This window comes from Peromyscus leucopus, chromosome 5, assembly GCF_004664715.2.
Source record: "Peromyscus leucopus breed LL Stock chromosome 5, UCI_PerLeu_2.1, whole genome shotgun sequence".
NCBI classification, from domain to species: Eukaryota; Metazoa; Chordata; class Mammalia; order Rodentia; family Cricetidae; genus Peromyscus; species Peromyscus leucopus.
This window is the reverse complement of record NC_051067.1, coordinates 141677820-141703749: the sequence shown is the minus strand read 5'-3', so window position 1 is coordinate 141703749 and position 25930 is coordinate 141677820. Positions and strand designations below refer to the sequence as shown.

The window sequence follows — 25930 nt, the reverse complement described above, 5'->3', positions numbered from 1 at the left end:
GCTACTCTGTGTGAATTGAAGGCACTCACAAAATTTCAGATATATGATTCTATTCATAAGCTATCTAGAGGAGGAAAATTTGGAGACACAAAGTATAATGGTGACTGCCAGGGCTGAGAGGAAGTTCAAACAGGGAGTTGTTCCATGGTTTGGGTTGTGAAAAGTGTTCTGGGGATTTCTTTCACAGCAATATGGGTGTACTTAACAGACCAAACTGGTTAAAAATGGTGATAGTAGTAAAAACAAAGGACAGCTATAATGGTGAGGTTCGAAAGAACTACATGTGCCACCCAGGACCAAGCAATAACCACCACCTAAGTCACAGCTTCTCTGTTGAGAAAGGTCTCCTGTGAACACCTGATCCATGCATGGCTGTGCTCCCTAATCACTGGGTACAGAGTGGGAGACAGGACCCCTCTTCTGAGTCTGCGTGTCTCTCCCCCAGAGCACTACTGGGAATTGACAGGTTGGTTTTCGGAAGGTCTTAGTGAATGTCCATTTATGGACCAACAGATGGCAGATGGTAGCTCAGCCTGCAGCCGTGACAACCTAAGACAGGTCCCAGTTCCAGTGTCTACTGGCCACAACTTCTCTAAACCATCTCGAGTGAGAGCAGTGCCTTTCAAGGATTGCTGGGAAAATTAAGTGGGTGAATGCTTGACATGTCATCTGGCTAGGAAAATGGGGGGGGGGGGTAAGGGCAAGTCCGAAGTTGCAGTTAACACCTGGACCTTGACTGGGTCGGGTTTACCACTGTATCTTTTTCTGTCTTCCTTTTTTAAAAAAGATCTATTTATTTATTTATTATGTATACAATGTTCTGCCTTCATGTAAACTACATGCCAGAAGAGAGTGCCAGATCTCATTACAGATGGTTGTGAGCCATCATGTGGTTGCTGGGAATTGAACTCAGGACCTCTGGAAGAACAGCCAGTGCTCTTAACCTCTGAGTCATCTCTCCAGACCCGCCACTGTATTTTTTTTAAACCCAGGAGAATCCAGTACTCAGTAATTATTCTGTAAATATTCACTAGAGAACTATTGTAGGACAAGGCAGAAAACTTGAATTTGATTTTAAAATAAGAGTAGCAGATAATTCTTTCTTAATTTATTTTAAGCCAGGACTGTAGTGTTGAAGAGAAAGGACATGATGGACACCTGCATTCCTTTCTGGGAGTTAGGTTATCTATTTCAGAACCGATGTGTATCTATCCAAAGTTTGCTGAACACCTGCTATAGTCTAGACTGTAGATAAAGAAAGCAGCCCTCACCTCTGGGTATGTGGGAGGGACAGGCTTAGAAAGGTATCCTGGAGACGTGGCGAAGGGTGTGCAAAGGAAACATCCTCTGATGGGCAGGGTGGTGATGGTTTGGGGTGGAACACCAAACTCAAGTGTGGGGCACCTGAGCTGCTCATGAACAAGTAGTGTTTCACCAGGTAGGTATAGGGGAGAATATGGTAATATTTTACTTGTACTGAAATGTGATTTTATTTGTTTGTTAATAAATAAAATTGCCTGGGGGTCAGAGCTATTAGCAAGCCATTGAAAAGCTGGGCAGTTGTGGTGCACGCCTTTAATCCCAGCACTTGGTAGGCAGAGCTAGGTAGATCTCTGTGTGTTCAAGGATACATCCAACATTGGAGACACACGCCTTTAATCTCAAAACCAACCATAGAAGACCTGGAGGTCTGTACAGACAGGCAGTGATGAGGCGGTCATGTGGTTGGGTTTACAGGCAGTGATGAGGCGGTCATGTGGTTGGGTTTACAACCAATGAGAAGGCAGAACATAAAGTCTTTATAAGACAGACACACAGGAAGTAGGTCTCTTTTGGAGAGGTAGGACCACCGCGAGAGGAAGGGTAAGGTTTTTAGCTCTTAGCTCTGACCTCTTGGCTTTCTTCTTTGCATTGGTTCTGTGTTTCTTATTTAATAAGATGGTTGGTTACATCTACAGAGAAGTAGAGGCAGTAAGACTCAGAAAAACATGGGATGGGAAAAGGGAATGGGGACCAACACATGCTTTAGTAAGCAAAAGTTGCTTCTTGATGCACTGAGGGAGGCATTAGGGGAATGGAAGAACCCTTGAGAGTCACTGGGGCTGGGAGGCCTCAGCTAACCTGCTTACAGAGAAAACAGGAAGAAGGTCTGTCACTCAAGGGTTTTAACCAAAGAGTGACCGGATATGAGAGTTCAAAGGTAACTCTAGCCATGGGATGTAGACTGAGCATGAAGGGTCTGAGAAACTGGAGAAACAAGGAGGAAGGGTCTAGAGATCTCAGTTGCATGAGGGATGAGAGATGTGTGTGAAGGAAGATAAGTCAGGGACGAGCCCTACATTTTCTTGCCCTGTAAGTGAATGAAGGCATTTAAATACCCAGAAGCATACACCCTAAAGCTGTACGTGCATGACCTTTCATAGAAAAAAATCCCTGAAAATCAATATACCTTTTCCTTTTTGTTAAATGTGAAACCAGAGAGCAGACTCAGAGACGGTTTCCCCTACTGGCCTTTAGTACACCAGCTCCCAGTTGAAACCCAGCAATTAATTTTGTTGTGATTCCATGGTCTGATCCTCAAGACCAAACCTTGGGAGTTCCCCCTCAAATCCTCCCCATGTTCAAGTTGAACAGCACAGGTAGGCACATTTGATCCATGCCCTGGGGCAAGGCATGGGGCTACAGGAGGGGTAGTGGGGAGTGGAGATGACAGCCTGTGGGAAAAACTTCGCATCTGTTTTAGGGAATTCTGGAAGATCCTGGCTAAGAGCTTACAGCTAAGACTCCAGGGCTGGGCTGTTAAGAAAGCAAGAGATCAGAGGTGAGCCAAAGCCACTTCATTCATACAAGCATACTTCATTTGAGCGCTCTTGAACGAACTCAGGAGAGACACTTCCAAAAGCACAGACCCAGGCGTGGCGAGTTAGCACAAGGACACACAGAACACTGATAAGTTCCGACTATGTATATTAGGTCCAGGCGTGGTGGTATATACCTTTAATTCCAGTACCCAGAAGGCAAGGGTAGGCAGATCTCTGTGAGTTTGAGGCCAGCCTGGGCAACATAAGGAGTCCCAGGCCAGCTGGAACTATACCTTGAGACTATCTCAAAAGAAAGAAAGAAAATTCTTTTTATATCAATCTTTTATACACATTCAGAGAAAGTCACACTCTCATGAGCTTTGACACACTTTCCTCCTATTTCATAAATTAACTTTTTCCCTACCTTTTTCTCTTTTCTTTTTGATACAGGGTCTTATACTTCTTGGGCTGGCTCTAACTTACTATATAGTTAATTAAAAATGACCTTGAACTCTTGATTCTCCCATCTCTACTTTCCAAGCACTAAGATTATAGGAGTGAGCTACCCTGCTGTGAGTCCTGCGTTTACAAAGTAAAAGATCAAGCCCTTGACCTCTGTGGTTTCCCAGGCTTACCCTCATCCTCCATCTTCTCCTGGCTCCTTTTTAAAAAAATTGCTTTAAAATTGTAATACCAGAAAAGTAACTTTGAAACCAGTCTAATGGTTTATGGTCAGTACAAGTTTGCTGTGTCAACTAAAGGATTGTCGGAGACAGCCAGCAAAGTATCAAGCCCCTAAAGTACCTCTGATACAACCAAGGCTCTGGAAAGCATCTAAATCAAAAAAGATTGACTAGTCAAAGAAAAATCGAGAGTCTCACCCAGTTCCACGTCCTGGTCATCGGTGAGCACAAGAATAATGTTGGGTCGGATGTTCTTCCGTTCCTGCTGTATCCTTCCTCTGAACCTCTGGGACCGCACGGTGGAACCCAAGCTCCCCAGCAACTCTGTGCCCAGAAGAGCCAGCAGCAGAGCCCAGCAAGAACGCTTCATTGTACTTGGTCCAATGTTGCAAGGCTGACAATACGTCTGTCTTCTGAGTTCTGGTAGTTGGGGGGTAGGGAATGGGGGAGGTGTCGAGAGAGAAAGGGAAAGGGGGGGGGAATGAAAATGAAATCCAAACCCCAAACACAGTTGTAGCAAAAGGGCTACAAATGAGCCAGAGCTGAAACTCAGACTGCCAGCACAGGGCTGCTCGGGAGTCAGGAGCAAACCTCACTCGCACAGGGGAGGTTTCTAAGGACTTGATTATTTTGCAAAATCTCCTTTGTCCTTTATTCTCCGTCCAACTCTCCCTGTTTCCATCCACTGCCAAAGTGTGGTTTGCAGCACCGAGCTCAATTGTGAAAGCTTCCTGACAAGAGCTAATACCTTGAATTAGGTATCCTGGTTGAATAATCAATTTCTAGACTCAGAGATTTTCAGAACATCTGCAGATGGAGTCCTAGAAAGGAGAGAGGGGAAAAATACAAAGGCAGCATCAGTCAAGGGTTTCAAAACAGACTTTTGATGTGAGTTCATGTTTTCAAGTAGCACGTGGCATGTTGACGCTCTTTCCTCCTCCTGCAAAAGGCAGAGAGGGCAGCGCACAGGACTGCTGATCAATGACTCAGAAAGCATCTCCATTTCCTAAGTGGCTGGACAAACAGTGGCTAGTGCATCATCTCTTCTCTTTAAAAATCCCCAACTAGACTAAAGGATGAGAGAAGCCGGCCCCTGGGAAAGCGCACCTGAGTGTGTAGAGTGGCTGGTGCAGGGCAGCCTAGGGAAGCCTTAATCACGGGCATCTCTTACTATCTACCAAGCAGCATACAATGCAAAGCTGTCATATATCATCTGCATTATGTCACTCACTGCCCAGGAGAGTCATCTGCCCACAAAGACTTCTTAACAAGTAAGTGCCAGAGCCACCTTTTCCAGCCACCGAGAAGCTCCTAACTGTCCCCATCGATCACCAGAGGCAAAGCACTTCTTGACAGCAAGGCTGGTCCTTCTGTTCAGTCCTTGGCTCTCACAGTGGCGCCTTAGATGACAGAGTCCCCTCCAGCCGTCAGTCAGTCGCCAGTCTGACTGTTGTCAGGACAGGGTTCAGAGTGGCCAGCACAGGCATTGCCTTTGCTGCTATGGACCTAAGCCTGCAGAATGAGATGCCTGATTGGCTCTGAGGCTGGAGGTGAGAGGCTGCCCTTCCACATTAGAAAATAAATAAATGAAATCCGGAGGGGAGCAGAACAGAAATCTTTGCAAAGCTGTGCGGGAGGAGACTTCTGAAAGGGCTGGAAAAAAATGTCCCTCCACTTTGGAACACTAATCTGCAGAAAGCTCATCTCTCAGACTTCTGGAAGGCAGCGAGGGCCTCTTTTATTTCCCTTGCTTCTGTGATGCCACAAAAGAAGCTTTTCATGAAACTAATTAGATAGCAGCCCACTTCATCAGCCACTCCATCCCCACACCTGAGGGTCTGTATTTTGATGTGCAACAATAAGCTGGCATAGGATAAATGAGCAGGACTGCTTAGACGCAGGCATCACAGAGCAGGGGAGGGGTTCCTCCCGCACGCCCATGCTCTAAATTCTGGAGGTGGACACGAGGCAGCAAAAGAAGAAAGAATGTGTTCATCCCATCATCCACATTGTTTGTTTTGTGCAAACATATGCACATTCGTGCCCCTGTTATTTTAAAACTTTATAAACTGTTTTGTACACAATTCCAATGTCTCCCACTCTGCAGCCTATAATTACCCTGTGTGTTCATGTGTTTGTGCGTGTGGGGGTGCTGAATGCTCAACAAGCCATAGATTTTGGAATAAAAACTTAATGCCTGCACTGAGTCTCTCCTAGGTAGCTGATTGTCTGCAGGGCATATGCAAGGCAACTCCAACTGATCCTGTGCTCTGGGAAGTCAATAAGTAGAATTCTTTGCGTCTCCCCCCCTTAACTCAGGGTTATTCCAGCAATTGCAGAGCATGCTAACAACCCCAAACCTGCAATTATTTTGCTCTGACTGCCTGGTTTCTGTGCACTTGCTTTAAATCACTAGAAACCCGATCCAAGCACGGCAGAAGAGGGGGGAAGGAAAAGAAGCCAGACAGCAAAGAGCAGCTTTGTGCTCTCAACGTGGTTCAGGCTTAGCTCTTTAATACAGACCTTCCCTCTAGGGTTGGCCCCGTAAGCAGCGTGGCTTTTCTCACCTCCCAGAGGCTGCAAGGGCGGGTGTGTGAAGAGAGACCGAGCTGGAGTTTGGCTCTTGCTTTGGCGGCAGTGTGACCCACCCTCTGCTAACAGGGGTGACGTGGAAATAGAGCTCCTGGCAGTGACAGCAGTGAGCACAGACGGAACGGAAGACTCCTGACAATTTTGATGCTGATAACTTTCTCTGGAACCCGGTCAACATGGCTAGGTATTCTTTTCTTTATCTTGTTTCCTTTACCTTTTCCTCCAGGAAACCGACACTTAGCACCTAGCACAAACTGCCTTTAGAAACCACACTGTAATAAAGAACAGTGGGAACAAAGCAATGTTCCTAGCTCCTACCTAGTACATGACCTTCCTTGAGCTAAAGGTGCGAAAGAAATCTACATGGAGATGGCTGGGTGGACAAGGGCACTTGCTGCCAACCCTGAGGACCTGAGTTTGATCCCTGGAACCCACGCGGTGAAAAGAGGGAAATGACTTGAACGAGTTGTCTGCCTCCCTCCATACTCTCACTATGGCACACATACACTCCACCCCAAATAAATAAATGCACAAAAAAGTATTATCTTTAGTTGACTACTAATTGTATAACTGTGTGGGGCACAATGTGATGCTTTGGCATATGTGTGCATTGTGGAACAATTATATTAAGCTAGCTAATGCATCCATATTATCTTTTTTTTAGTGAGAACATTTGGCTTCAGCAATTTTTGAAATATACAATAAATTTATTATTGGTATTTCTGACAACTAGCTCAGCTCCATGATGAGCCTGCCTGGAGTGGCGGGAGAATGAAGAAAGGTAGAAATGGACCGGAAGGTGGGACTGAGTGATCTGGGTTCTTGACTGGAGAAGTCGCAGCATCCCAGAAGCTCACTATATATGTTTACAATATACAGATAAACAAGGAGGCAGGGCTTATGGCACATAGCTGGGTCAAGTTGACAGGCTTAGCTAATCTCAACTGGAGCAGTCCCTGAAGGGGAACAGTTTTCTGGCCATAAATACCCAGGAGTGAAGAGAGAACACCATGGTGGACGTTTTCTGCACACACTATCAACACCCCCACACTCAGGTCCTGGAGCAAAGCTGAACATTTCTTGGAGATTCACCTTGGGTCTTTGCCATTCTCCCAAGGTTCTAAGGCTTTGGGGTCCTTGACATGGTTGTGCCCATGTCAACGGCACACACTCACTCAGGACTTCCTTTGCATCCCACAAAATCTATTAGATTTGGCTTTGATTTTACATCTTTATATAGCCAATTTGTATTTTATTTATTTATTGAAAGATTTTTTTATGTGAGTGTGTGTGTGTGTGTGTGTGTGTGTGTGTGTGTGTGTGTGTGCTCATGCGCGCGCGTGCGCATTGTACCTGGAGGCCAGAAGAGGGCACTAGAGTCCTTGGAACTAGAGTTACAGGAGGTAGCTAGCTGCCCAATATAGGTGCTGGAAAACTAACTAGGATCCTCTGGAAGGGCATCAAATACTCTGTTGACCCACATTTCCAGTCCCTCTATTTGCATTCTAATATCAAAATGTTTAGCATTAGTTAGAAGAGTTTGTTTTGGTAACAAATAAGCTGCAAAAATGAGTAAGTGCCACTCAAACTACAGGTCCCATGCAGAGGTAGCTGTGCTCTGCCCAGCCAGTCTCTCATAGATGTGTGTGGACCGAGAAGGAAGGAAGGAAGGAAAAAACCCTAAAGAATCTTGCAGTGCTGTTCACGCTTTCACTCAGGACATTTAAAAACCTTTCACTGACTGTCCCCAGCTAGAGGTGTGGGCCTACCCTTTGCAGGGGCACTGGGAAGTCTGGTGAGGGAGGAACTTTTGCTGGGCAAAGCTGCTGTTCCACATATGTATAAGTCCACTAATACTTCACACTTAATCTTTGTGCGTGTGTTTATGTGTGTATACACTGACATGTGCATGCTTAAGATTTATGTATATGTCTATTTACACACAGACACGTAGCATCTAAAGTAATGAAGAAATGTATTTACACACAGATTCATGATATCAAGTAATGAAAAAATATAATCACTGCTTAACATTTAAGCATCCCATAGCACTAAAAACATGCTTTTCAAAGACTGGTGGTAGCTCAGTTGTGGAGTGCATGTTTCACATGCTTTAAGGACCTGAGATCAAACTCTGGTCCCTCCAGAAGAGATAGGCAATATATGATGCTGAAGATTTGGTTTTTCTGAGACAAGGCCTCACTATGTAGCACAGATTGCCTTGAAATATGCTATGTAGCCCAGGTTAGCCTTGAACTTGCGTAACTAATTTTATTCAGTCCCTGGGATTATAGCACATGCCATCACACTCAGCTCAGATTTAGGGGATTTTTAGACATGCTGTATTTTGGTCCGATTCTGTAATGTACACAAATCTAGCCCAATACAAATTTATTTTGTGATAATTTTTGTTTTATGATGCTCACAGTACACTTGTTGAAAGAAATATCTATTTTCCAAAAAACTAGACGGCACACCTCTATTTCAAGGGCATGTCTCCACACACTTGTCTCCTAGTCAAACTGTGTGTAGGAGAGAGGAACACCTGCCTTCACTCTAAGAGATCAAGCTACAGCTGAGTGAATTCCGCTGACCTACTTTCTAGGACATCAAGGTCCCCACAGGTGTCTCTGCTCTCCAAGGTTAAAAAGTGGCAGAGTTGAGATTCAAGCTCATTGCTGGGCTCACACTGGGTGGTGACCAAGAAAGAGATCTCAAGGAATGGCTAGCATTTCAAAAGAGGCAGAAGGAATCTAGTCCCCAGCCTCATTGGATTTTAGCTCCTAGCCCAGGGCAGATCACGGAAATTAGTTTCATTTCTCCCAACATTCACTATTTATAGAATAACTTAAAAAAAATCCAGTGACCATATTAAAGTCAATTTTGCTCTGAGACGTTTTTCAAGTAAGCCTAAAATTCAGGATAGTTGTCTACAGCTAGTTCAAAAAGCCCTCTTCACGACTCATACCAGGAAATACTATTTTCAGATCTTCTCTCTCATTTGTTCAATGGATCATTCCAAGTCTTTTCACGGCAAGATGCTCATGCTTGTCACCTTGTGGCTGCGTACTTGCCCCCCAGGGACTAATAAGCATAGCTGCACATGTGCTGGGCAGAGAGTGCAAGCCTGGCCTGAGGTCACGGGACATGCCATCACAGCAGGACAGAAGAGCAGTGCGTGACAGGCCACCAGGAAGATCAAGTCATTGATCTTAGCCGTGAAACACATCAGGAATGCAAATTGTCTGTCCGCTTTTATCGACACCTGCCTGACTTGTAGTATCCTCGTCCAACCTTCTTCATCGATCTGCCTCCGATCACTGTCTCAACCCAGGGATAGAAATAGATTACTGCCAAGAGGCTCCAGCAGAGCAGGGGTTTAGAATCATCACTTTGCTGACATTTACAGGTTCACGGGACCTGCAGTGACTTGAAACTTACCATATGATTGTCTTGGTTTACTGTCTGAGCAGAAGATGGGAAATATTTTAGCAAGTGGAAAGATTTTATTCGTACTATCACTTAAAGTTGTTAACTGTCCTATTTGTAAGACAAGTATTCCTGGGCTTTTGGCTGTGATTATGATCTCTGCTCATGGATGTCTGAACAAATTGTCTATTATCCCTGGAGTATTTACAAATAGACGCTTACCGGGGGAGCGGGCCTAACATTCATCCAGACTTCTCAGCTTCCCACACCTAGTGACGCTCCACCCCTAGAATTTATTTTCTCACTAAGGACTCCACTTGGTTTCCAACTTTCATTTTTCAGCACACAACAAGAACAGTGCTTGTCGCACAAAGGAGCTGATGTAATTAAACCAGATGATGTGGCCCACAAGTAAAACCAGCCATTCATGAAATGGTCACCAGGGGCCAATCTGAACAATGCCTATTTCAAAGCTGTCCAAAGCAATCTCTTCTCTCTACCGATTCGGTTCCATGAAGACTTAAGCATGTGTGAGCCACGAAAGGGAGGGATTATTAAAACCTGATGTGATATTGATATTAGAGATTGTAATGCATCAGGATTGGACTGATTGTAGTGTCCAAGCTTTCAAAACACAGGGCAGCTTTCAGAGATATTTGAAAGCTTACAGACACACAGAAGGTGATGCTTTCTTGTTAATAGAGAGGAACAAAACTAAACAAGCCCCCCTGTGATTTACATTGGGTCTCCAAATACGATATGCACATAAAAATGAGCAGAAATCAAAATAGCTTTCACTGATGGGCAGATGAGCACAATTTGGAAAACCGGTAGCTATAAATAGTGAGAAGCTTGAGCCATTAAGAAAAAAAAAGTGAAGTTTGAGTCCCAAACACATAATTCTGATGGCCCACTACGGTCAAATACTATGAAGCAAATGTGCCAAATAACATCTGACCAGTTTAAAATGCTCAGAATCATTAGCCAAAGGGGACTCTTAGCTACAGAGTTTTCCAAGGTCCCAGCATTTATTATCATTTCTAGTTCTGATGGATTTCAGGATGTTTGTTTATGTTTCCTGTGAACCATCTGTTTCTTGATCGTATTTACTCACAATTAAGGATAAAAGTATACAGGATTGTATTTGGTAAATTTCTGGATGGAAAGTCAAGCTACTGTAAATCAAATCTTCCCAAATCATGGAAGATAATTTCCATATCTGCCATTATTTGTGTGTTGATCCAAATTCAAAATCTTGGAGAATCTGCATGCTTCCATTGCTAGTTCATTTTCTTGGACAGTGGAATCAGACAGGAACTCTGAAGATCCAGACTGCAGTCATAATCCAAGTGCTGGCTTTAATTTTTCACTCCCTGGCAGCTAAGTCCTTGACTTTTCTCCAGCTCCTAGGCCATGAGGAAGCTTGCCTTCCTGGAAGAAACATTTCTACCATACTTGGCTCCTAGTTTCAAAGCAGGGACACTACAGTGGAGCTGTTCAAGAGATCAACCATTCCACCATAAAACAAGGACCACGAGGTCAAGTGCATAATTCAAGAAGCACAGCAGGAGCTCCTGGCCGTCACCTGGAACTTCGGTTAATTACGTTAGTTCTACTGATTGCACAGTGAGTCTAGAAAGGCCCGAGGTGATGCTGGCAGTGCTGGTCCACAACATGGCTGCCAGGTGCACCCCACGTCCCCCCCCCCTCCGCACTGCAAGAGCAGATCAAGGCAAGTGCCTCTACGGTTTTTCATGAGGCTGGATTATTTCTAATACTTAAACACTAGCCAAGGCAGTTGGATGATCTCAAGGTAAGATATTCCTGAAACAACTGGTGATGTCATAACTGACAGGAATGTTTTGGAAGATCACATTTTGCAGAGTTGTTGAGAGGGTGAGCATTTTGGCACTTTCCATCTTCAGAGCAAACATAAATGAAATTTCCTACTGGAAAACACTAAATTTGCCCCAGCAAATATCAACTCATCTTTGAAGGGGTTTCAACATGTCTGACATCCCTTCTACATATTTCCTTTCAGCATGTGAAGAAGTTTTTCAAATACTTGATGTAGGTGGTGTCTTAGTTTGGGTTTCCATTGCTGTGTAAAGACACCATGACCATGGCAAGTCTCGTAAAGAAAATATCTAATGGGGTGGCTTACAGTTCAAAGGTTTAGTCCATTAGCATCATGATAGGGAACGTGGCAATGCGCAGGCAGACATATTGCTGAGGCTGAGAGTCCTACATCTTGTAGGCAACAGGAAGTCGACTGACAGTTACACCGAGGGAAGCTTGAGCAAAAAAGACCTCAAAGCCCGCCCCCAGAGTGACACACTTCCTCCAACAAGGCCACACCTCCTAATAGTGAGTGCCACTCCCTTTGGGGGCCATCTTCTTTCACACTACCACAGGTGGACCAACAGAATCTGATGGCGGCCCAAAAATAAGGTAGAAATTGTTTAAGTTTATTAAGTAACTGTTGTACACCATGATCTCTTCGGTTTAAATAGTATTAGAGGTAAGAGGCAGAATGGGTGACTTGTTTGTTAACATCATTCCCTTCTCAGCTTTCTTCCCCCCCTTTCCTGCTCCCTCCTACCCTCCCTCTCCCTTTCTCCTTCTCTTACTTCCTTTTTTTTTTTTTCAAAGACAGCATTCTGCTATGCAGCTATAGCTAGTTGGAGCTCACTATGTAACCTAGACTGGCCTCAGCCACCTTCTTGCCTTAGCCTTGATAACATTGGGATTACTGCAATGAGCCATTGCACAGGTCCCTGTTCAGCTTGCTTGCTTCTTTCCTTCCTTCTCTCCTCTCTTTTTCTTTTTTCTTCCTTCCTTCCTTCCTTCCTTCCTTCCTTCCTTCCTTCCTTCCTTATCTTCCTTCCTTCCTTCCTTCCTTCCTTCCTTCCTTCCTTCCTTCCTTCTTTCTTTCTTTCTTTCCTAATAATTTACTTATTTTATTTTATGTCCATTGCTGTTTTGCCTGTTTATCTGTAGGAGGCTGTTAGATTCTCTGGAACTGGAGTTATAGACAGGTATGAGCTGCCGTGTGGGTGCTGGGACTTGAACCAGGTCCTCTGGAAGAGCAGCCAGTGCTCTTAACTGCTGAGCCATCTCTCCAGCTACCCGTTCAGTTTTCTGATCCTGTCCAATTGTTTCTGCCAATCATTCCATCTGTACTCCCCCCCCTCAGCCACACCCTCCTCTGTGAGGGGTGGTCCAATGAATACAGAAAACATGCTCTGAAATCAGTTAAACACACCAACTCATGGTGGCCTGCAAGGCACCATTAGCGATCTGGGGCACTCTGAGCTGAGTTCTCATCACATTGTGGGAGACTAGGGCAAAGATGAGGACATACAGAGGGAGCTGAACAGGCACCAAGTCCAGTGGCTGAGTCAAGCCAAAGTCAAGCTTGCAAGCTTACAAGCCGCATTATCTATTCCAACTCCTGTGGCGGCGGTGGCGCCTTCTAGAACCACAGGTTAGATGTGTGACCAGATCCCACTGGAAAAGAAGAAATAATTCGAAGCCTGGATTTTCCTGGTACCCAACTCAGGGAGGAGCTTCCAGCACAACGTGGGTAAGGGATCGGGCTGTGCACAGCCACAGAGTGAACCATGTCTTTGCTCTTTGCCTTTTCTCCCTTGCTCACTGAAGCCCATCCCACATGTGACACCTGTTTCTCCTTCACGCCTCACCTCCGCTGCCCCCAGCCTGCCCCTTTGACCTCTAACAGTCCCTTTCTCCTGCTGCCCTTGACTCTCCAGAGTTCCACCACATCCAGCATGGCCACACTACTCCATCCTTTACCCATACACATTTTCACTAACACACCGAGGGAAAGGCCATGCCTTCCGCAGTCAGGACTTTCACCACACACCTATGAGGTAGATATTAGATTTGAGGAACCTCAGGGCTCTTGTCGGAAACTACATAGGTTAGTGGCAGAAACTGAATTATCCCACAGTAGAATCCTTGATTCTAACTGTTCGATTTGGTGTTTTCTTTTGAAGTGCATCTTCACTCTCAAGATCTTGTGTATCTATAGATGTGAAATGAGTGGGAAGAGACTTTTGAGTCTGCACCTCAGGTGTTAGAGGTATTTCCAGGTGTCTGCACTGGGCTTTTCAGAATCTCTGAAGGAAGTGAAACAGGACATCAGTATGGAAGCCACACACCAACACCAACCCCCACTTCACCTTGCAAATAGAAAGGGACCCCTCTGAGCTCCGTAAAACGAAGCATGGTTGCTGGGAGAGGGTGTGGACTGGCATGATTAAACATGAATATTCAAGACCACGAGTCACAACTCCATGAATCTGAGGGTGTCCGGTATTTGTATTTAGTGTTAAGGAGTCGAGGGACAACTTGCCATGATTAATTAATCCTTGGTGCTGAGGCAGGAGGTGAAATAATTTGTGCATAGTCACGAAGCCAGCCATTCTCAGGCTCTGGTTAGTACTGGAGTGCTTCACTTTCCGGAGACAGAGAGAAGAAAGAACTTGGCTTTCCCTTTTCTGTCTGAGATTCTAGTGATATGCCCTCCTCACTCTACAGTCCCTGAAATTGTCTAAGATGAGGCAGGTGGCTGCCAGCTGTCCTTACCTCATACCCTAATGACATCATCTTCAATATCTTGAGTCCATGGAAATTCCGTCCACTGACATTCTCCTTTCAACAGTTTCCCTGTAGGACTTGTTCCTCCAACCCAAGCAGGGACACCCATGGGAGCCCTCCTGAGGCTTGGCTTCCCGTTGCAGGGTGGAGGCGGCTCAATCGAGTTAGGATATTACACTTGGCTGCTTGCATCTGTTTTCCCACAATCTCTAGTGAGATTTTTACTGAGCCTGTTTTCAGTTGTCTGTCACAGCAGGGGGAAGGAGGAGCTGCAAACACACAAGTTCCCATGATTCCTTCTGTTCCCTCTTTAAAGGGTCCAACTCAGAGCAAACTAAAAGGAACCATTTTCAGAGAGGAGCCATTTTTCAAGCAGAATTTGTGCGACAAAGAATGACTCCTTACTTTGTTCCAGGGAAACTGTCAGGTGTAGTAACTGCCCTGGTTCAGGACGCCTCACTTCTATCATGTCCTCTCACTGAGTGAGTGACTCAAGAGGAGGCGGCAGACTGCAGGTGAAAAGTGCCTTTCTCACAGTGCTGCTGTGACAAGAGCCCCATAGAAACTGGAAACACAGCTACATGCATGCGTGCGTGCGTGCGTGAGTGCGTTTGCTGGGCTGAGCATCCAGCACTCCTGCTCATCTGCCATTGGTCCAGCACTCAAGTTGGTTGGGGAGAAATTCTGTTTCCCTGGGTGGGAGTATTGTTCAGGTGGGGGAAGATCAGGGCTAACTGTAGACAATGATATACTTGCCTCCTTTAAATTAATTACATATTTCCCCAGTCTTCATGGAACACTACAGATGGTATCACTACTTTGTGGATCTACTCGTCTTTGTTAGCATCATTACTGGAATACACCGGATCAACTGAAATTCTTTCTAGAGTCTTCCCTTGGCATTGTCTTGTCTGCTTTGCTGTCTATGATCACGTCTTCTTATTGTTAGCATATTTATTTGCCTCTCATCATTGCCCTCTACTCCCTTCCAACATGCTTGAGAGATACAGAAAGATAACAGGTTAGGCATCATGAGACCTGTGCTTCAAGCCAGGAAAAGACATGGACAGCTCTCTCAAGCATGGCCTGTTGGAAGGTTAACAGCATGATGTCAGGAGAGATGTTTGGGCCCTTCATGGGTTTTCAAGACTCCTCTATGGTTTTCCTCATGTTTGCCTACTATTTTACTAGCCTGTTGAGAGCGTTAAATACATGAAGTTAGGAAAGACTCTTGGATTCCTACATTCCTGCATCGCAGTTTTCCACATTTAGCAGAAGCCCCCACATCGGGCTAAGCAGTCCCAGTACCTGCTATTTCTTGTTCAATTCCATTTATTCTAATTTCCATAAACATTTTAATTGAGCAACTGTTGGTTGAACACCTGTGTGAGGCACTTCATTAGGCACTAGGGAGATAATGGGCGATTGAGAAAAGTGCTTCCTTTGAGTGGATACTTACGGACAACACTGGCTATAACACAGTTTCCAATTTGCAGGTGGCTGCTTCTATCCTGATGGGTGGGCAGGCTCACACTTTGAGCAGGAGCAAGGTGCCCTTGAATCGACCATGACTTGATCCAGGTTAATAGCTCTCTGAACACTACAGTGGAGACTGGCATCTATCTTTTAAAGCTAAAAAACATACTTGCCCGTCAAGTCAGATGAGAGTTCGATATGGTTCCTGGGCAACTACGTCTTAGCACTCTGCTGTACTGTCCCTCCAGCTAGCTTCTGAAAGCCTGACTTCATGCTGACGACAACTGAGCAGATTTGTGAAATGCTGAGTGATTCTTTATATCTTATACTCCAATGCAACATACATTTATTCTTGCCACAGATAAAATAACTTTCACATTCACAACATATTGCAGGTCCTTGGCATAGTTAATCAACTTTATTCTTTCAACTCAACTGGGAAGGAAAGTATTATTATCCCTCCCCTGCTCTCCCCCTCTCTTCTGTAGGAGACAGAGAGAGCTGACTTGGGGGCTGGTGGCTATTTCTGTGACCCATTAGGGTCTTTTCATTTTAGTATGCTATTGTAAATAATTACTAACACAATCATCCCAACATGGAGGTTGAAAAATGCACAACCTAATCTAATATGAGGCAAATAATAAAAGCAAAGAGACGATATGCTTTGCCCCAGTTTTCAATCTTTCCATTGGCATTGTTGACTATAAGTCAATCAAATATTGGTTTCAGGCTTACTTACTTGTCTGCATAAACAGTCCAGTGAAAACACAGACAAAGAAATAGAAAAAGGGACATAGAAAAAGGGACAGTGACCTCTCTTGAAATGACAATCTGCTAAATTAGGGTGGGACTGCTGCTCCTAATGATTTTTATCTTTAACAGAAGCTCACATTTATGAAAGGCACATGAAAAACAACTTTCAGGGGAAATATGTCTATAAAATAAATGAGATTTAATAACTGGGAGAAAACTTCAAGAGTATGCTAGCTTTTAAAATTTAAAACAGTGCTTTAACAAAAGTAATTAGGGAAGTTTGATTACCCTACTGAAGCCTGAACATTTATAAGACATGGAAAATCAAATTTTAAATAGGAAAGGAATGATTTCTGGCAAGTTTGGACAGAAATTGGAAAATGTAATTTTTTGATGTTAGAAGCATGGAGGTGAAGGCAGTGAGAACTGCCATTTTTTTTTTCTCGAAAATTCTCCTGACCTTGCATCATTGTTTTGTCTGACCTGGGAGCAAGACCACAGAACACAAAACTGTACTTGACAGAGCGACCACGAAGGACTTTTCATATTTAGTATAATGGTGGCATCTAGTTCCCTCTGAACTCTAAGCACTTTCCACTTCTGTTCCCATTTGCTAAAGAAAACATGTTTTCCTGTTGAACTAGAATAGTTCTAGTACTTACACAGTACCAACTGCTGATTGCCTATCTTATCATTCATTATCTATCTTCTCCATTCATAAAAGGAACCCGATTTAATTTGTAGTGGTAACATGCCCACTTTCTGGTGACATTTCTCAGCTTCCCTGGTAGTGACAGATCTTTGCATGTCTGAATGCTTTCCAATGAGATGTAATGAAGAGAGGTTGTCTGGGGCCATGGGGCGGGTTCCATGAGAGAGAAGGCGCTGTGTGGCAAAGACCATGGCTTGGCTTCAGCGGCCATCTTGGGCCACGAAGTGCTCTCACAGGTCAACAGCTGTGCCATGCTGTAGACAGAGAAAGGAGACCTGGCTCCATCGAGACTGATGTTCCAACTGTGCTTTCATGTTTGGGTCAGGCTCCTGACTTCCATTATGTCAGGAGCACTCTTGATTTCTTTTATGTGTAGTCAAAATCTCATTGACGTTTCCTAACTAACAGTAATGTTTTTCTTTCCTCCACTTTGTAACCACTCTAGGTTTAAAATGTTAGGAAAACATTTGTTTCTTTAAACCAAAACAGAGGCATTTGGTTTATATTTGGAGTAGGACAAATAACAGCCTGTGTTTAGTGAACGATCTGAAGAAATAAAGAATTAGATCCTCAAGTGATAGCTCAGGAGTTAAGAGCAATGGCTGCTTTTCTAGAGGTCCTGGGTTCAATTTTCAGCACCTACATGATGGCTCACAACCATCTGTAGCTCCGGTTCCAGGGGATCCAACGCCCTCGTCTGGCCTCTGTGAGTACTAAGCATGCAAGTAGTCACAGACGTATATGTAGACAAAATACCAAAATAAAATAAAATAAATAGAGAAGTACACAAAGTATAATTACAGCTTAGGGACGATTGGGAGGGACATGAACCTCTCTCAGCAGGTAGTAAGCTCCCAACTACATTTAACTAACATTTAAGGTAGTTTAAGGTTTCTAGGTCAATCAAAGAATGTTAGCAGTCACACATAAGTCCTGGAAATGACCAAGAGGCAGGGACTCTTTATAACCCCCAGATTCAGGTGGATTTTTATCAGGGTATCAATGGCTCCTTAGCCTCCTTGTGAAATGGACACAGTGACATCACAAGAGTGAAAGGCAGAAGCTCCTCTTGAGTTTCCTTTGTAGAGGTTCACGGCCATGTTCTACAGCCAGAGATGTGGAAATGCTCAGTACAAAGAATCCAAAAGCCAGTATTTTCAGAAAATGCTCATACTGTTTTCTTACTTAAAGGCAAAAATCATAACATTGAACACAAAGACAGTAACACAAGCAGCTTCTATGCAGAGATTGTAACACATTTTTACTCATTTTATAAAATTTCATTATATTACATTTTATTTGTAGGAAAAAAACCAGCACTCAGAAGGTTGAGGTAGGAGGATTGTGAACTCTAGGACAACGTGCACTACAGAGTAAGAGTCTGTCTCCATTAAAAACAAACGATAATAAACCAAACATTTAAAAGAGATCATTCTCATCTGCAGGAATTTTTTCTTTTTCCTTTTTTACTCCTATAAATCTTATCTGATCTAATTTTCTGGTGCAAATTAGAACATTGCCTTTATTTGAATTGCAAGATTGTTTTGTTTTCTTTATGTTTTTTAATTCAATCTCGGGCAGAAACATCATATTTTCTATATAGGAGTTAAGAATGTGTTTTGCATGTCTCTAGTGTGCCTCCAATTAAGATTCTATAAACTCAAATGAATATGAAATTGGCATTCTTTTCTTAGATATGCGAAACAGAATCCATTGCCAATTACTAAAGTCCAAAGTAATCATTGATAAGCTAGCAAAATTTAGGAGGAAAAGCACATGAATCCACAAGCCAAAATACTTCACTTAATTGGATTTATGTTTATTTAACCACTGTGAAATGCAAATCATTTGGTAACTTTTACTAGTCTAGACCACGATTCTCAAAAACCATTTCATGTGGTTTCATAGACAATAACGATACTGGCGAGATGCAGTTCCTTGGGCTAAGCAGGCATGGCTATGATGGCCAAAGACCCTCTGGCTATCCTAGCCATACACAGCCCCCCTGAGGCAGAGACAGGAGAGATCTTGACCCACCCATGGTGTGTAGCTTGACACACCTCCATCTATTTGAGCCCCATAGTAAACAGAGTGGCTGCTGGGATGCTGTGGTCCAGAGTCAAATGGGCTGTAATGATTTCTAAGTACTGTGGCAATTATTTGCAACTATAATACAAAAATATTAAAAGTAGATTTTCTTAAAGGGCTCACTTGTTATTTTTTATTTATTTATTTTGGTACTGGCCATCTAACATAGGGCCTTGGAAATAAGACAAGTACACCGCCACTCAACTACATCTTCATCTTCACTCAGCTTTTTTTTTTTTTTTTTTTAAGGTAAAACAGATAATGGTGTGATTGGGCAACAAGGATCAATAGGTTGATCACTGAAATCTCTGCCTCATGGAATGAAAGACCCAGAGAACACAGAGGCTAGAATAGACTAAATAATAGTTGTTCTCCCCTCACTTTAAAACTGAAGTAAGCACTGTGCATGTTAAAGACGTTCTACCACGGGCTTTGTTCCACAGTCCTTTGTCTGGGACTTTACACAGAATGCACCATCATAATCGTAATGATGATGTGTATTATACTGAATTCAAAGCAACAACCTTCTGTATTTACTTATTTTTATTACTTTTAATTTTCCCTAATGCCTGTTCTGTTTCCAATGGAAGGGCTTAGTCAAATGGACAAGTTTCACTTCTCCTCTGAAGAAATGTCTCTGGCTCTGTCACACACACACACACACACACACACACACACACACACACACACACACGCACGCCCTAACTTTGACACACCCTTCCCAACCTTCTACAGTGTGTGCTGTAGAAAGATCCCCTGGCCTTTTAAAGTAGTGACTTCTAGAAGACATGACATCAATGAGGTAGGAGAGAGAAAGAGGAAGGCATTTGACTGTGGGTCTTCAGAAAAGGGCAGATGGCGTCAAGAATCCTGTCAGGCTACCACTCCATTCAATGAATGGCCACAGAGTCAAGAGAGTGCCCAACTCTAGGTGCCTCCGCCCCATAAGAAGGGACACTTCCTTCTCACACTCTCTCTACTCCTTCCATCCATGTCTCCTTGTCATTAGTGTGGTAGACTGAGAAGGACCAAGAAATAATGGGTACTTGAGCGTTTTGGTTGATCTACAAGCTGGTGGGCCCACTGTTCTCATCATAAAGTATTTGTGTCTCTATGCTTTTGTGTTTAATTAAAAAGTAAACATTAGTGCTGGCAAGATGGCTCAGAGGAGAAATGCACTGTCTGTGCGAACGTGACCACCCAAGTTTAATTCCCAGAACCTAAATAAAAGTAGACAGAGAGAATAAACTCCACACACCTGTGCTGTGACCTACACATCTATGCAATCACACACACACACACACCACAAAAATTTAAATATTAAAAGCCCCTAAAAAGTAGGTACTGTACTTCCTGCTGTGGACTGCAGACATCATAATTGATATACACAGGCCCTCACCATTCTTGCACGCTTTATCAAACGGCTTGCGCTTCTTATCACATATTCAGAAGCAAAGACATTCTTTGCAAGTTCATCTTCCTCTGAAAGCTCTGGGGTTTGGTTCTCAAGTACCTGTTGGGAGATGACCATCCTTGCTTCAACTGTTAAAATGCTATCTTCCCTTTCTTCATTCTCTTCCTTCCTTCCCATGTGTGATGCACTCACTACATCTGATTGAAAAAAAGAAATGCTCTCACTAAGGCCATGTCTGTATTTCCATTTTCTCATGGGAGGAATCACAGGCAATCTTGACTCGTGTGTTAACATGATCTGGTGGTATAAAAGGGGAAGCGCCTCCCTTACTTGTACAGCTCTGGCTTCTCTGGGAGGAAAAGACAGATCTAGTTAGCTATCATGCTTGTCAATGGAAATGCCAGGTTCTTCCCTGAGACTAGCTCAGCGCTGGTCTCATGGGTTGATGGTGGGATTTTACCTTTATACTTGTGTGGATGTAGATGGCAGCTGTTGACATTGCTGAACTCAGTAGAAATTAACCCACATACCTGCAACTTTTCTTTTTGCTCTCCCGAGGACCCCGCCCCGCCCCCCTGCTTTCTACTCAACCGGTCTCCATTTCTCTCTTCTGATCTGTTTCCTCCTTTCACTTTCTCCCAAACCCTTCTTTGTAAGAATTCTTAAGCCATGTTATATAGGAAACATTAGGAGCTTCTTGGGTTAGAGACTTAGAGGAATCACAGATAACTTGGATTCATGCTAACCTGGCTAAATCAGGAGTGACCATGTCCTGTGTGATGCACACATCTTTATCCCAGAATTTAGAAGAGTTTTTAAGACTATCAGGTCCTCGTAGTGAGACTTTGTCTCAAATCAAACAGACAGACAGACAGGCAAACAAACAAGCGACCCTAATGACGGTATATGTCCAGTGTCAGCTTAGGATTTGAATGTCTCCCATAGGTGCTGACATTTTGATCACTAGCTGTCACACTTTGAGAAATAAGGGACTCTTGCAGAGACAAAACCTGGTGAGAGGATTGCAGGTCACTGAGCCATGACCTTGAACCCAGTGCCTTGGGATCCCAACCCCTTAGGTTTCTCCTGCCATGAGGCAAACAGTCCTGTTCTTGCCATGACAAGCTGTGACAACATAGGCCCGATGCAGCAGGTAGATCCTGAAATGACAAGCCCAGATAACATCCTTCCGAGAGGCTGGGGTGCAGCTCAGAGCACAGTGCACACAGCATAAGAGAGGACCCGGATTCAATCCATAGCATTAAAAAAAAGTCAAAAGAAAACAAATAATGTTTTGTTCATCCAGGCCCTCTCAGGGCCGAGCTAACCATGTCTTTGCCCTGTTGAAAGTTCAATGCCTTCTCAACCTTGGCTCTCATATTAGAACCTTTATGGTTTAACGAATTTCCTGATATTTAGCTAATCAATTTCACCTCCACTTAAAAAGGTGGGTTCTTTTTCATGTGCTAAGAAAGGTCAGACTCCAGCGAAGCTTTCTTTAACTTCTTTCCGTCTCTTATTCATCGACCTCACTTCCCTAGGAACTCTGTGTCCCTTCCCTGGACTCTCTAGGGACTGTGCACTCCTCTGTCACTGGACAAACATTTCCTCTCTAAAGGTCACTTGGAATCCGGACGCTAGCTTAGTGGGTACTTTTGGAAGAAAACAATGGCCTGTGTGGTAATGTACCATCTTTTAGGGCTATTTCCTCAACCTAACTGTAACATTTGAAAAAGTGAGTGGACTATTGAGTTGAGGGTGGAATTCAGTGGCAGAGGACTTGCTGAGCATGCAAAGGGCCCTGAGTTCAGTCTCCAGCATCAGAAAGGACAAAGTGAATTGACCACGCCAGCCTTTCATATGTTTGACTGTATTTAAACTCCTGAGGACAAGATCTTTTCATATTTGCATATCATTGTAGGCTGTTAAAAGATTGGGACAGTTAAATACTTTTTCAAATAGCATGAGATCTTTCATCTTTAGAAGGCTGCCTTTCTTTTTTCACTGAGCCTCAATTTCAAGACTATTTCATTCAGTAGAAAAAAAAAAGAAAGAAAGAAAGAACAAGTTGGGTTTTATTCTCAATCTTTTAGAAAGCCATTTTGTAACTTTTAAGCTGTTCTCTCCCTGAGCAATGGCTAAGGTATTTTGATTTAGAAGCAGTCCACAGCCTTCCAGACAGTAGGGTGTCAGCTGAGAGTGTAGTGTCAGGGACAGAAGGAAGAATTCACTAACAAATGTATCACTGTTGTCTTTTCAAGACAGCGCTGGACACTGTCTTGAAAAGTGAGTTATCCAGCAGCAGGGTAAACCTGGTTATTGTCCTCTGTTTTGGAAAAAAAAATCAGGCTCACAAAGAGAAAGACCAGTATTGGGGTCTTCTACCTGATAGGAGTTCTGCTCTCATGGATGCATGTTCCCCACAGACACCATGCTTCAGTATCCCTCCTCCCTTCCCTCCTAGAAGGGTGCTTACAGAACTCACTCAACACTCTGTCTAGCTGTGGTAGATTCTTGAATGAGACATCTTCAGAAAGGGTTCTAGCCTGAGTATATTAGCAGTCTAAAGCTGGGTTTCTTCAGACTTCTCTAGAGTCATGGATGGTGGGCGGGACAGTTCGCAAACCTGCTGGAGGGGTTTGTCCTTGGGCATCCTGTTAGAGGATGAGAAAGAAGCCCCCGTGACTGCAGCCACAGCTGGAGGAGTCCAAAGAAAAACAGAGGCAAGAGTAAACTCAAAACAAATAAGCCAGCAAAACCAAACAAGAGTAGGCTCACAGGCTGACTAACATTTTTCTTTATTAAAAAAAAAAAAAAAAAAAAAAAAAAAAAAGAAGACCAAAGAAATAACTCAGCCAGTAAAGTGATTCAAGAGCTTGCCATTCAGGTTTGAGGACCTGATTTCAATCCCCAGCACCTATAAATTGAAGCATAGTGGGCCCACGCCTTTAATTCCAGTACTCAGGAGGCAGAGGCAGGCAGATCTCTGAATTCAAGGCCAGCCTGGTCTACAGAGTGAGTTTCAGGATGGCCAGGGCTACACAGAGTAACTCTGTTGAGAGAGAGAGAGAGAGAGAGAGAGAGAGAGAGAGAGAGAGAGAGAGAGAGAGAGAGAGAGAGAGATTACTTTTAATATCAGGGATTGGATTACCACAAGGGAGAACCTTCTGGAATGATTCATACTCCCGGAGTACTCCTAAGATGCTCACATACATACTGAGAGGGAAGAACTAAGTATTTTTTTTATATCTATTTAGCATGGTAGACACCAGAGGCTGTATCAAGAATCACACCTATTTAACGACAGTTTTTTCCAATGGAACTCCATTCCATAGGACACTAGGGTGATACCATTAAGAAGAATGTGATGTATGCAGCTATGGAGCTACTGCTGCTGTGAAGATTAAAAAGCATCTTTCTGCTAGGGTTCTGGCATTCATTCAACAGATCTCAAGGGAGCCTTGCTGTGCATACCAAACGCTGCAGGGAATGCACAGACGTCAGGGCTCCATACCTGCGTCGGGGGCTAACAGCCTTCTTTCTGCCGAGGAACACTTAGAAGGTGGGCTTGATTGCTTCGTTCATCCCCTCCTTTCTCAGATGCACTTAAAGATGGGTCCCGTCAGTGTGAACCAGAGACGCGAACGTTAAGACCTGGTGTGACCTGGTACATAGCATTAGCTGAAAGGGTAGGACTGTTTCCTCTGTGCTGTGCTGTGTGAGCTGAAGCTGGAGAGGATGGGTAGTTTTCCCAAGGTGGTCCATATGCTAAGTAGCAGGGCAGAGGGGGCGGGGGAGGGGGGGATGGAGGGGAAAGGACTAGCAGTCAATTCAGGTAGTCACATGCTGGGAAGCCTCCCTGCCTTGGTGGACCACTGGACTGGGTAGGAGGGGAGTTTCTGCCATCTCCCTGGCTTTCCAGCTAAGACCTTTCTTGTTTCTGTGGCTTGTGAGTCTGACATTTGGATTTAAAGGATGGAAACTTCACCTCCATTTTGATCTAAGAGAATAGAAGTTGGTGAATCACATGCAAGAACTCCTAGAAAAATACCTGTGAAGTTCTTTATTTTGGAATTCCATTTTGTTTAAAAAATGTTTTAGAGGCAAAGGCTCAGTGTGGAGCCAAGGCTGGCCCCACACTTGTAGTTCTCTGAAGTGCCAGAATGACGGGTGTACCACCATGCTGGGCTTCATCTTCAGTCATTTCGTGTTTGCCAGATAATTATCTTACAACGTAGCCACTTCAGGGCATGTTAGCAAGTTATACCTTGCCATTCACCTCCCAACCAAATGAACCCAGAATGCATGGTGTCCTGCTAACCACAGACAATAAACACAGAGAGAAAGGCTTAAGGAAAGTTCAGATATCTCCTGACGTTCACCACTAATGAATGACAGGACACTCCAGAGTTTATACGTGGTATAAGCAAAGAAATTCCCGTCACACATTTAATGGGAGGGACCCACAGCTGCTCCTCTACCTCTATAAATTGTTTGACTATGCAGGGTGAATATGTGCTCACAGGTGGGTGCTGGCTGACACACACAGACAGTTTGGAGACTGTACCAAATAGACCACGGGTGCGAGGTGAGTCCCAAATAGCACGGGGACTAGTGAGGTGCTGTGTGGGCATGGATGCTATGAGACTCAAGATGCTATGAGATCAAATTAAGCTAGTCAAAGTTTCTAGTAAGAAGTTACGCTGATCGCCAGGAGCAGTGAGGTGCTGGTATGAGAACAGGGACCTGAGATTTATCCTTGGATGAGGGTGGGTGTGCTGTTCTGTTCCCTGACAGTTGTACACACAGCCTAGTGTGCGTTTCCCAATGGCTCTTTAGTTAGAATCATCATAGCAGCTAAGCCAACCTCCTTGGTTTTGTATTTGTAGGGATATGGGGCTAACATCTCACTTTAAACATGGCGATGCAGAAGAGGCTGGCTGTTCGTTTTCTCCTGTTCGTGGGCTATCCCCCGTGGTAGCTGTCTCTGATTATTTTTGTTTGTTGGGGGACGGCAGTGCATGCACCTATGTAGCCCAGGCTGGCATGGAATCTCCCTGTCTCTGGCTCCCAGGGGTGTGTACCCCCATGACTGGCTTTCAGATTTTATGAGGATCATTTGTTTCCCTTTGGTATTCAGTGTTCTAGAAACACACACACACACACACACACACACACACACACACACACACACACACACACCCATATGGAACATGATTCAGAGCAAATTCTCCTTCAATTCCCCCAGCAGCAGTGACAGTGTCAAAGACTGACCAATGACCAGAGCTGGGTCACTCGGGACCAGTGGGACTTACTCTGGAGACTTCGCTGTCTGTGTTGGGGAGCAAGCCAACGCTCT

The 25930-nt window shown here is 44.1% G+C and overlaps 1 protein-coding gene across 2 annotated transcripts in view; it reads right to left on the bottom strand.

Moving 5' to 3' along the window:
- Nucleotides 1-25930, bottom strand: part of Sulf1 (sulfatase 1) — a 168370-nt gene that overhangs the window by 72999 nt on the left and 69441 nt on the right. For both annotated transcript variants that reach the window (XM_028864577.2, XM_028864578.2), the window contains exons 3-4: nt 4233-4305; nt 3683-3904 (exon numbers count right to left, since the gene is read on the bottom strand). In XM_028864577.2, the coding sequence (XP_028720410.1) occupies nt 3683-3854 (172 nt within the window). In that variant the 5' untranslated portion in view covers nt 3855-3904; nt 4233-4305. The remainder of the gene's footprint in view (nt 1-3682; nt 3905-4232; nt 4306-25930) is intronic.